The following is a 13681-nucleotide window of genomic DNA, read 5'->3' as shown; positions in this document are numbered from 1 at the left end:
GGCTGCATCACCACCTGGTACGGCAACAGTACCGCCCGCAGCCGCAAAGCCCTGCAAAGGGTAGTGCGCACGGCCAGCTGCATCATCGGAGGTGAGCTTCCCTCCCTCCAGGACATTTACGCCAGGCGGTGTGTGAAGAGAGCTCAGAGGATCATCAGAGACTCTAGCCACCCGAGCCATGGGCTGCTCTCACTGCTGCCATCAGGCAGACGGTACCGCAGCATCAGAACACGCACCAGCCGACTCCAGAACAGCTTCTTCCCACAAACAATCAGACTCCTTAACTCTTGACCCATCAGGATCATAACACACACTGGACAGAATATCACTCAGCACAACCCACTGTAGATACACACACATTATATACACATTTATTATAATTTATTATTTATCATTTATCATATAGCACCTATTGTACATTGGATCTCTACTGTGAATAATAATGGATACTGTACATTGTATATTATTATTATTATAGCTTAATGTATACTGTTAATGTATGTTTAGTGTATATTGTTTAAAGTATATGTATATTGTAAGTATGTGTATATTGGTTAAAGCTGTGAGAACTACACTCACATTGTGTAAATTATTTATTGTAGTGTTTACTGTGCTGTGAGTAATTGTGGGCGCATCAGATGTGTAATCTGATGCTGCTTTAAATGTTGTACATGTCATGACTGCTATGTTGCTCGGAACTGCACCAAGAATTTCACCTGCTGTTGCACTTGTGTACATGGCTGTGTGACAATAAAGTGATTTGATTTGATTTTGATTTGATTTGAAAAAAACAAAAAAGACTGGGTTCTGTTTCATGTCATATTAAATTTTATTACAGTCAGTGATAATCATATGCACACTTATTGCCTGAACCACACAATAATATGTTTAATATTTTTTTTTGTAAACGAAAAGAGGCAGGGTAGTGTTTTATATTTTGTTTTGTTATAAATATACATGAATTGAAGATAATTAAGGTATGCGTTGTCTGAACCACATTTGCAAGTTCGAACTACCAAGGACGCAAGTCACAAGTTTGCGTATTGGTATTGAGAAACGGCCTCAGAGTCAACCTACTTGGAGTTGATTGAACTAACTCAATTCAGCTGTTCTGAAACCAAAAACTCAAGAGTTTCCCATCTCAGGGTAAGTCAGTTCAGAGTTCAAGTATTAACTCAGAGTTGGTTGAACCTCCTTATTGAAATGGGCCCCAGGAACTGTAAAGGCCCTATTTCGGTTTAACTGGCATCTGGTCATCTCTTTTAAAAGGGATATTTGTCCATATATTAAAAACCCTTTTGCCAGATTTAATGCAGAATTAATGCAAAATGATATATGCAGGTGTTTCTTTTTTGTGACGTTGAGTATTGCGACACCTATTAAATGTATATTGTTATTCCTTATTTAATGATTTAAATCTAATTAAAAATGCACATGTGCATGAATGTTATAATTTGTTGATACAATGAATAGCATCATGTATATGAACAGGATAATTAAGATTCCTGACAATTTTATAAAAGGTTAACAGGTTTGTTAGTTACATTTATTTAATTGGTACATATATTTATTATGGATTATCTATTAAAATGATCTTAAATGAGTTCTAAAAATGACAATATATGGTATGCTTTATATAGAATTGCTTCACCAGTTTGAAGCACAAATTGTGATTAAAAAAAATCATGAATGATGATTTGAAAAAATATTAAGCAGAGGGGATGCTTGCTGAAATATTTGAAGAGTTAGGATGTGTTTAACAGATTTTCTAAACCAGGGGTAAAATAAAGCATAAATAAGAGGATTCAGAAAAGAGTTAATGTACAAGACCCATATTAGACAATACTGTACCATGGGCGGGATTGCTGTGTTTTCAGTTAGAGTCAAGATATAGTATGGAATCCAGCAAAGAAGATGAATTGCCACAATGATTCCTAATGTCAGAGCAGCTTTGCTCTCAGATTTCCTCCTCACTGAACCTTCCATAACACATTTTACACTCTTCATTAGAGAGTTTATAACTTTCACTTGTTTTTGTGCAACATAAAATATCCTCAAATGTAAAGTTATGATCAGGGTACAAGGAAACAGGAAGGAAAATATTAAATCAATTACTCTCCATTCAAATGTAAGCATAATATTACATTCACCATAACACACAGCTGTTCTTTGTGAGATACTTACTACAATTGCAATATTATAAGTTGAGGAAAAGAGCCAGCAAAAAAAGATAATAATTATCATTCTAGTCATGGTTATTTTCTGTGGGTACAATAAAGGGTAACACACAGCCACATATCGATCAACCGCAATTAAAACTAAATTACTGAGAGATGCTGATAAAAGTAGTCCCATGATTAACATAAACAGTTTACAGAAAGTGTCTCCAAAGTACCAACATGTCTCAATCAACTTGATGGCCTCTATTGGTATCACAATAAGTCCAACAAGCAGGTCAGCCACAGCAAGAGAGAGAATAATTATGTTGGTTGGAGTGTGAAGCTTCTTGAAGTGAGAGATGGAGATGATCACCAGCAGGTTCAGAAACACAGTCCATATTGACAGAAATGAAAAACACATGTACATGAAATAGTAATCATGTCTGGAGCGTTTTCCCTTGATACATGATGAGTTGATGGCAGGAAAGCAGTATTGAGTCTCAAGATCCTCTGTCTTATAGGCCATGAGTGAGTCTCCTCCTGTTAGGAGTTTGTTCTGCTCTCCTTACTGTTCTTTAATTTATACAGTGTCTGGATCAGACTGGCCAAACCATCTACCGCCCACTCTGATGCTGCAACTTTTATTTTACTATAATCAAATCATTATTTCAAAATTTTCGAGATAGAGATGTACAAGCTTTTGAAATTAGAGGATAATGATGGTTTTAAAGGGGTGGTAAAACACATTCTTTTGAAGGCTTGATTGTGTTTGTGGGGTGCAGTGTAACATGTGTTCATGCTTCGTTTTTAAAAAAAATTGCATTATTTTTTATATATTTGACCTATATTCTACACTGCTCTGTCCCTCCTTGTAAAACGGTCTGATGGTTTCTGGGTTCTATGAAGCCAGTACCTCAAAAATACGCGATTGGCTCAGATTGGTTAGCTGGCCCAGTGTGTTGTGATTCGCTAACCGCAGTGCACGTTTATCGGAAACGCCACGCCCCTTACCTGGAGGCTGTGCTTTGGTCAGTATAGAGATTGCTAATGTGTCGTCATCATGACGTATTCCCAGTGGTAAACGCAAAGCATTTTGGGAATCCGCGGCACAACGGGCGCCGGTCGCCAGACTTCTTTGCATGGAGGGAAGAAAGCAGTGTTCAAGATGCCGTCTACCTGCTGTGTTATAAACTGCAATAATCGATCTCACGATAGAAGTGGCATAAAGCTTAAGAACGGGATATACAAATATAAGTAAACACTTTGCAGTTTGAATGATGTCCTGTATGAACAAAATGACGGAGTATATTTTTAGTGTCCACTGTTCGATTGCGCCCGCTCCCCCCTCTCTCACGCCGGCTACACACTGCAAGCGTGGCGTTTTCTGTGTCTGCACACCAGAAGCGTGTCTGACGCGGCGATGCTGCTGCCAGGTGACGAAGTGGAAGGCCTATACTTCATGTTAAACGCTTCCAACACGCGTGCGTGTCGCGTGAAAGATAGGCGTCTGTTCTATTTCCAGCATGCACGCGTTTTCCGCGTCTCACGCAGGCAGTGTGCACGCTCTAACCTGTTAACATGGGAGCCGAAATAAAAACGGACACGCCGCGCTTGCAGTGTGTAGCCGCCCTCACTCACACTCACACACACACACACACACACACACACACACACACACACACATACTTGTTTTTGTGGTATAGAAGGACTTTGATGGCCAAACCAGTATGGTGGTGGTTTAAAGGGACACCCCTTTCCCAATGCCCTACAGTGATGATAAAACTATCAAAAATTTTGTTTTAATCTGCAGATCACAAATCTGACTTCAAATATTCTATACACACAACAGAACAGAAAATATGACAATATGATATTTTGGTGGTACACTAGGACATTCCCGCCCATCCTGAAATGTTCCCGCCTATGACATAATTGTGATTTTTGGGGGCCGACCGTATTATGAGGACACTCGTTTTACAATACACAAAATATGTCATTTCAGTGGATTACAGGGACCAGTGTGTTTTACAGGCACATGACCACACACACACACTAATGCGACAACACAGTGTATTACCAAGACTAAGGTGATTTAAGAGGACTGGATCTTAAACACAATACACAACTGCACAATCCAACATTACGGGGGCCAGTGTGTTTTACTGGTACATGACCACACACACACACACACACTAACCTGAAAACACTGCGTATTACCAAGACTAAGGTGATTTAAGAGGAATGATCTTTAAACACAATACACAACTGCACAATCCAACATTATAAGGACGTGTGTGTTTAATGGTTCATGCCCACAACACACACACACACACACACACACACCTGAAGATATGGTGCATTACCAAGATTAAGGTGATTTAAGAGGACCGGATCTCCAATACATTACACAAAAAAACTTACAACATTACAGGGACCAAAGAGTTTTAGAAGTGCTTTAATTATGACTTAAAATATTAACATAAACATTGAGTTTTTCCAGTTTTACCATGTGATACCATCATGTCATGCCATTTTAAGAGGAAAGTGACACCCTCAAACATAAAAACATGTTTCAGAAAGCATACAGCATCATTACAAAGCTTCGGAAAGATAGACAAAACAGCCCATTTGGAAACAGGCACATCTGAAATCAGTCATTAAACAGCTTTGATATATATTAAATTAACCCACTCGACATGCAATAAATGCTGCAGCATATAGAGAAACGACTTATAAGAGACGCTTTAACCAAAAAGACAATTCTTCACAATTGTCGAGTCAGAGTTTCAAAGCAACTTAGAGGAAAACAGTGATAACAGGAAAATTATGTATTATTATTACATTAATTAAAATGATATTTGATTATGAAGTTAGTTTGGGCTGTAGAGCAGCTCTAGAAGAGTATAGTGTCTTCGTTCAGTGTTGATTGAGTTATGTTGTAGAAATCATCAGTTATTCCTTTAGTTAATATCATCTATAGCATGGGCGCCGGAAGCAAAAAAAAATGTGGGTGGGTCCTCTCAGAAAATCTTTAGAGTAGACGGCATTTACATTAAATAGAAATATACCGCCTTGTTTGCTAAACGTCTGGTTGGGCCAGACAAAAAAACGGAAATCACCGTATCAGTGAGAGCAGCAATAGTGCCGGGTGAGATGCATGGCATCAAGTTGACGCAAATCGACCCGCGGTTCGAATCCACCTTTTGCCGAACTCACTCTACTCCCTTTTTCCATCACATATCAGATCGGAAAGGCATTTATTTCCAATAGAAATGAAGAAAATATTAGAAAAGTTGAAATAAAGCATCTAACGTGTTTAATAATGGTTAGGGGTTGGTGCACAGGCATGTGCTGAATTACAGATGGTAAAAGTGAGTGGGTCCAATATCATTGATCGTAAAAAGTGGGTGGGTCTTGTCCCGCACACATACAATGGTTCCGACGCCCATGATCTATAGCAGCTCTGGAGAAAACACTCATGCCATCGTCCAGCTCACTTCAGTTCTCATATAGTGCCAATGCAGTCAGATCAATAATAGTTTTGAAACGTATAATAATACTATTTCTTTCAAGAACAGTTCAACTTCTAGATGTATAGAGTGAGCTCTTAGTATGTTCTGCTTCCCTACATAAGTTTAGCTATAGAATGAAACTAACAAAACCCACAACCAAAATAATAATCCAGCATCAAATGAGACACATGATGTAACATCGCTTATTTTAGGCTTTGCTTTTCAAGGTAATTCCTCGATTTCTTACAAAATATCTTTTGTCCTCTGTGCTTTCCCAAAACAGGATCCTCAGCGATCTTACACTGCGGTCTTTCAGTCAGTGTGGCCAGTTCTCCTTTGGCTATATGAGCCTTAAAATGTTCAATTACAGCTGTAACTTCAGCATTTGACCAGCACACGTTTTGTCCTTTCAATTTCTGCCTCACTGTCATTGTCTGTACAGAAGAACACATGCTTTTGTAAGCTCTAACTATATGAGATCTCCTGTACTTACACTGATGGAGGTATTCTGATTTAAACCTCAGGTACCTTGAGAAACTTCAGTGGTTTTCTCAATGGGCATCTTCTGAACACCTGGAAGAAATCAGTTATACACTGATCAGAAACTCAAACCTGTATCTAGATCTTAAAACTGAATATACACCTGATATCTAAAAAATCACATTTCAAATGACATTCAAAATATTATTCTGGAGAAGAAATGTTATATTAAACACCTCCTTTTTAAGTTTTTGACCAACATGAACATGATCAACTTATTGGTATAGGCCAGAATTACAATGTTGTTGCAACACTGATTCCATTAATGTTCTTCTAGAAAAGTTTCACTATATAAAAAATCTGATTATTGATAACTGATTATTACAATTAATGGCAAAAGGAATGTTTAGAAATGTAAACTGATATTACCTACTGACACACTGCAGCATTATATATTAGATATATATTTATATACACACACACACACCGTATATAACTGTCTTAAAACCACTGGCTTAAAATGAACATTTCTAACACATCATCTTACTCTAAAGGTACAAATTCTGTTGTGTACCTTATCAACATTATTTAATATTAAGCCATTGATTTTGGGCTGTTGGCAAACATAATTCTAAAGTGGAAACCATCTAAACATCAACAGACAGGTTGTTCATGTTTATACGCACTTTACTATCATTACTAACATTCAACAAAGCATGTATTGATGGATTTTGTTACCCTTGTTGTAAAGTGTACACTATTTCAACATTACCTGATGTGTTATTAACATTTGTAGACTCTTTATCAACATGACTTGTCATTAACAAAGCATTTATTATTATTTAATGAACCTACAAATGTTAACACATCAGTTAATGTTGAAATAGGGTACACGTGATAATAAGGTTCTCAAAATCCAATAATATACATGCTTTGTTTTAATAATGTTGATAAGGAATACAACAGCATTTTTACCTTTAGAGTAAGATGGTGAGTTAGAAATATTCATCCGTAGTGTGTGTGAACTGCTGTGTAAACTAATGTAAATATGTACAGTAAGATAACCTTACAAAAACAGTAAAGCTACAGGCATTGTTCATGATTAGTTCATGTTAACTAATGCATTAACTAATGTTAACTAATACAACCTTATTGTAAAGTGTTACCATAATAACTATAATACTTTTAGATCACTATTATTAGAATTGTTGCTAAGATACTAATATACTACTACTGTCAATGAAAAATGTATATTTTATAATGATTATTTTATTTTACAATACTTCTTTCTTAATTTCTTCGCTTAAGCTGTTATACTGGCAGAAGCCTGCAGTTTCAGTGGAAACAGGTTTATAAACGCATCTTATTACAAATGGGGTGAAATACTGTAAATCAACTGTCCACAAAATGTTGGATATAATGCAAATGTGCTAATAGAGTGTAAGTTGTGCTCGCTGCATGTTAAACTCAAGGCACATGCAGAGATGGAGTTCACTGCATTCATTGGCTGTGAAACGAGGCGTGGGCAATGCCAGATCATGAGCTGATCGAGTGAGGAAAGTGTGCGGTTCAGTTTGAAACACGCAGCACAACAAACTGTAGACTTACTTCATTATCGTCTTTTGTGATTTGATAAGGGCACGAAGCTATATCGTGCTTTTGATTTTAATTTCATTTTAGAGACGCTTTACCAAAGTGCATGCCGCAAGATACAAAGACAATTTATGTTATTACACAAACACATTTGGAGACGGCATAAAATCCGGTGACTCAAAGCACTTCAGGAGGTGGTCTGAGACGCATTCCAGATGAAACTGGACAAGTGTAAATGCAGATGGTTGTTGAAACCGCATATGGTTTACCACAACTTTACTCCTCACAAAACTGCCAAATTATAAACAAGTGAGAGCGTGTTTTAGGCTATATGACATGTTCTAGTCAGATATGACAGCGCTCATCTTCATCAAAAGTAGTGAGAATAAATTATTTAACCAGTGCTGATGCTACTCTCTCTCCTATTGATCTTGAAATTAGCTGATGATAAATAAAATGCTTCTCATAGCGGTAGTTTTACGATGACGTGAACACCGTTAAACCAGCGTATAGCATGGAAATAAAAAATTGGATATATATCCGTTTTGCAAAGGCCTATTTATGTGGCCAAGTGTAAATGGAATTGTTTTGACAAATCATATCAGTAAAAACACATGAAAAGGTTCTTACTAGACTAGCATTTTCTAAAATGATGCAATGCTCTTTTTATTACCATCTCAGCACAGCCTTGATCATCCAATGAGAACTGGTCCTTCTCAGGGCTCACCTGAAAGCAAGATAAAGAAAGAAGAGATAAACATTCAACTACAGACAAAGATTCAGAGATGATCCAAATGAAGCAGCACAGACACTGGACTCCATCTGATAATAACAATGAGGCCGATATATTAAGATTAATAAATAATGGATTATTTCCTGCAGCTTCAGATGTGTACTGTTCACCATGATGGTTGTGAAATGTTTGAATCACTTTGAAAAGGAAGACACAGTCAAGGTGCATCACAATCAGCGCGGTGTTACAGGGAGAGTTTGTTTGTGCATTCGCAGCATTTTGTGGAATTATGTAATATTTTTAAAATGTTGTGTATATCTGATTTATCTCAGATAGGATGAGTTACTGAACGCTGCAGTAAAGTGCTTCACTGTAGGCCAACCGGTGATCATCTCTTCCACACGCGAGCTCAAACAGCAATGCAGGACAATAATAACTGACTGTCATATATACATAACATTATAATGAGAAGACTGAAGACTGCCGTGCTTCAGCGCTGTTGTGGGAAGAACGCGCTGAACAACAGGAGTTCCACATTTTGACAAACACAGTCAAGTTCACTTGTGCATTTGCATCAATGTGTGCAGATATAAGTCGTGATAGTAAAGTTATGTAGTATAAACCTTTGATTTCTCTCATATAGGATGTGTTTCCTTTAGTTAAATAACTCAAGCAAAGCTCTTCATTGTACCGCTGATGCTCATTGGCTTCAACGCAGAACATTAATAACAATAATTGGGACTGTCATATATAAATTACATTATAATGAGAAAACTATCTGAATAAAACGCTGTGAATTCTTTGGGTTTAGTTGCCGTGCGTCCACAACAGGAGTTTCAATACGTAACTTAGTTCAAGTTCATCTATGCATGATTTTGTGCAAGTATGAGTTGTAATATTGTGTTTATTTTGTATAAATATCTAATTGATCATATATAGGTTGTGTTCCATTGAGCTAAACAAAAGCGCTTGGGTTTATGGTGTCTTCATTCAGCTCTTCAGCTTTAGCGCGCGCACCTCAAACACACACGTTATTTGAAACCATCCTATTAAACGCGCATAATATTACTGTAATTTTAAAAATGTTAATATGTTTTCAAAAGTATTGATGCATTATTTATCAGAAGTAGTACTTTTATTGTTCTTGTATCATTTTCATCAACAATATGAGTAAAATTATTCCCTTATTGTCCATTTGATTTGATTTATCCATGGCACAGGCATTTGATTCTTTATGTAGCCTAAGTAATGTTGCCCATGACTTGTTTGCATTTTAATTTCATTTTATTTATTATTATTTGTAAGGCAATAGATGTTTTGGGTAAAACTTTACAATACATTTGTTATTGCATTAACTAACATGAACTAACAGAGCAAAACTTTTGTTAATGTGAGTTAATAAAATATGTGAGTTGATGTTAGTTCACAGTGTGCACTAAATGAACAGATACAACACTGGATCCTAGACATGTTGAGATTAACGTTAACTAAGATTAATAATCCTGTAGTGTTGTTCATTCATTGTTAGTTCATGTTAGCTAACACTAACAACATGAAAACTTATTGTAAAGTGTTGTCTTTTTTTTTTTTTTTTATAAAGAAAGTTAATTAATTAAATTTTTACAATCATATGATAGCCAATAGAATGAATGGCTACTGTACTGTATGGGTTTGATTTATGTTGAAGTGTTTGAGTCATGGCTTTTAATGAGGAGCCTTTTGTTTTTGTAATCAGGCTCTCAAAGTATATAAAATTTGGATTTAGATTAATCGGCCAATATATCAGTTATCGGCTTTCAAATATAAAGAACGATCAGTTATCGAACTCTGCCCAAATGTTTATATTGGTGCATCCCTAATTTTAATTTCCAAAAAGAAAAAAAAAAAAAACAATACCTTCTGTACTCTCTGTATCTCTGACTTCTGACTGGGACAGAGTGTGGAGGGATCAACCTCACAGAGAGTCTACAAAACATCAAATTAGACATGAAACACTGGTGTAAATATGTGAACAGCCTAGATCTCACACGTGTGTTTGCTTGGTTTGCTCATTCTCTTACAGCACAACTCTCACTTACCTCATGTAGACCCACAGTAAGAGCAGCACAATCACCACTGCCTGATGGCTGGGTCTGACGGCTTATCTGAACATATGAAATAAAGCGTTACATACAGAAACACTTCACCTAAAAACATAATATATGGAATATAGCAAAGGGATAATGTACAGTCAGCCAGTAATTAATACAAAATAACCATGGACAGGATAATCAGATAATCATACATAACTACCCATCAATAAATATTTGCACATGAAATATTGATTTGAGATAATATACAAGATTACAAAATAGTTCAATTTCAAATCAATATTTCAAGGTAATGTTAATGTCTTTTATGCATCACATTAGATGCGTGTTCATTATAGTATGTCATGTTGTGTGTGTGTGTGTCTTACAACAGTTTTATGAGGACACCGTTTTATGAGGACATCATAAGAACATGTTCTTGATGTTTGACTTTGACTCAGTGTGTTGTGTTAGTTTGACAGAAGTCTGGTCTATAAGGACACTAGTTTTACCGGGACACTGGTCACTAGACACATTTGGACGGCACCTGAGCTCCAGTATTTGTGTGTATGAGAGAGTGATACGAGACACTGCGTCTGTGCTAGTTGTACAGTAAGTGATCCTGACTCACTTTTTACACACAATCATAATTCAGTGACTGATAACTCTGGCAAACGATCTGTTTCTGAGCTGAAATCTGTTCTATTCTTTAAGGAATAACTCAATTATTACATTACCTTCTTGGATACCTTTAGAGTTGCTGTATCTTGTTTGGTTTAATCTGATTCTTCTCAGTTATCATCTGGAAAAAAAGAAGAGCAAATAAAAATCTAAACAAAATAAAGACAAATAAATACTCATTTTAGTATTACATATTGAAAGCCAATTTCAACCGAGGGTCCTATTTTTTTCTTCTTCAATTATTATATATATTATAATAATTATAATAAATATTTTTCGATATTGGTATTAGCCGAAATGAGCTGTGAATTATGGGTTATCAGTATTGATCCTAGTATTCCATATGTGCACCACAGTGTCCCGGTAAAACTAGTGTCCTCATAGACCAGGATTCTCAAACTAACACAACACCCTGAGATCCTTCAGTCAAGTCAAACATCAAGAACATGTTCTTATGATGTCCTCATAAAACGGTGTCCTCATAAAACTGGTGTAAAGCCACACACAACCTGACATACTGTAATGAACACATATGTAATGTGATGCATTAAAGCCATGAACATTAACTTGTAGGGCTGCACAATACATTGCTTTATCATTCATACCTATTCATGGTAGTGACATTGGAGTATAGCCCTATGTGAAGTCAAGTAGGCTATATGGATCATAGTGGATCTCTTATAGTGAAAACAGCCTAATAAACTGCTGCGGACTGTCATTAATTGCAATAAAACATCCAAATACAAAGAAAAAAATCTGTTTTGTAGCTTTAACCAGGAATAATTATATCTGATGTATACAGTAAAGACTATGCAGTGTTATTTTACAGTTGATTACTCTATATACCCTTATTACTGTTCCTAAATGCTATTAGACTTACCTGGAAAACATGAGGCACTGTTTATTTCATATTTTTGTTCCATTTTTGTATCTATGCTTGCAGTTTATTATTTTCTATGCAGACGCACACCCCTACAAAATCACACCAATCATTCTAGAATGATTAGTTATTTCCAAATAAAGCTATTTAAGTCATCTGGTGAAATTGTTTTTCATATTGCATTATATATTGCAGGGGAAAAAAACAATATTGCCATATCAGTTTTTTTTAAATATTGTGCATCTCTATTAACCTGGGTAACATTTAAGCTTTAATATTACCTTTAACAATACTCTGTAAATAAAATATAATGTGCCAGCTTTATTAAACAAGTTTTAAATGACGAGCATCGCTGATTGCCTGTAAATAGAATCACTATAAGTGCGCTAGCACCGTTAGCATCAAGCGCTAGCTGCTTTCTAAGTGTAAAACGAGCTGGGAAGAGCTAACAGGACATGCACAAATAAGACAAACGGACCCACAGGCTATTAGAGAAGCATTATAACATTATTAAACAGTGTTATAACTTACCTTTAAATAACAGTTGCCTTCATCAGGTCCGCAGTCCTCTCATGTCCGGTCCAAACAGGAATTAACTTGCCCCATACACCTCTGACTACACCACACTTATCATAATATAAACGGGATTTTATCATATAATTAATATATTACTTGCAAAAATACTTAAATAATTAGTATTTTGCATTATGTTGCTTATTATACAGACTTATGCTGAAGCTGAATGAAGCTCCGCCCACCGGCACCATCTTGTTTTCACGATTTCCCGCCTACCGGAACCGATCTGTCCAATCAGAGGCCTCAAAACTTACACTTGTGTGTATTATGCAAATTTTTGATGACGCAGGTGTTATACCGGGACCTGGCTCCGGGGGCGCACTCCCGAAATCAGGGATACACTGTGTATAGTAAAATTTCAGGGTTTTGTGGTATGTAAGGACATCGCGCCAAAATTGGAGAGGATGCTTCTGGGACATAGTAAATGACATCCACACTGCCGGAATTATGAGGACATGGCCCCTGTCCTCATAAACCCAAATGTCCCCGTAATGCTGGTGCGTATTCAGGTCAAAAGTCCTTGTAAACCACAAAAACAACACACACACACACACACACACACACACACACACACACACACACACACACACACACACACACACACACACACACACACACACACACAGACAGACAGGTTTGTTCAATTCGGACTGCATGCAGATAGATGAGAGAGAGCGAGGAGTGTGGTGCTTAAAACAGTAGCATAACTTTGAACGGACGACAGTTTTCTGCCCCACTTTTACAATCTCCAGGTCCTAGACCCATCCATCTGTAAAAAAGACTGCAGCGACTTGAATTCTGAAAACTTTGCGTGTGTGTGTACGCACTAACAACACTTAATATCATGTATTTGTATATATATGGGTGCTGGAAGTTGGGCAACAGTTTGACGTCCCTTGACCAGTCGCTCAGCTCGTAAGGATCCAGTCATTTGATTCCCTTTTTCTCATCAGATCTCGTCTTTGCATTAGGATTTAGTTTTAGGCAATATGGTCCGA

At 36.7% G+C, this 13681-nt stretch overlaps 1 protein-coding gene across 1 annotated transcript; it reads right to left on the bottom strand.

The window, feature by feature from the left end:
- Nucleotides 1-1683: 1683 nt before the first annotated feature.
- On the bottom strand, nucleotides 1684-2718 carry LOC307118416 (trace amine-associated receptor 13c-like; the record flags this gene model as incomplete). Its single annotated transcript, XM_079804025.1, has 1 exon — nucleotides 1684-2718. Exon 1 carries the CDS (start codon nucleotides 2683-2685, stop codon nucleotides 1684-1686), a length of 1002 nt encoding a protein of 333 aa, XP_079660151.1. The 5' UTR covers nucleotides 2686-2718.
- Nucleotides 2719-13681: the final 10963 nt, after the last annotated feature.

Source organism: Gobio gobio (genome assembly GCF_949357685.1).
Source record: "Gobio gobio genome assembly, chromosome: 22".
In the NCBI taxonomy this organism is placed as follows: Eukaryota; Metazoa; Chordata; class Actinopteri; order Cypriniformes; family Gobionidae; genus Gobio; species Gobio gobio.
This window is presented reverse-complemented; position numbering and strand designations above follow the sequence as displayed.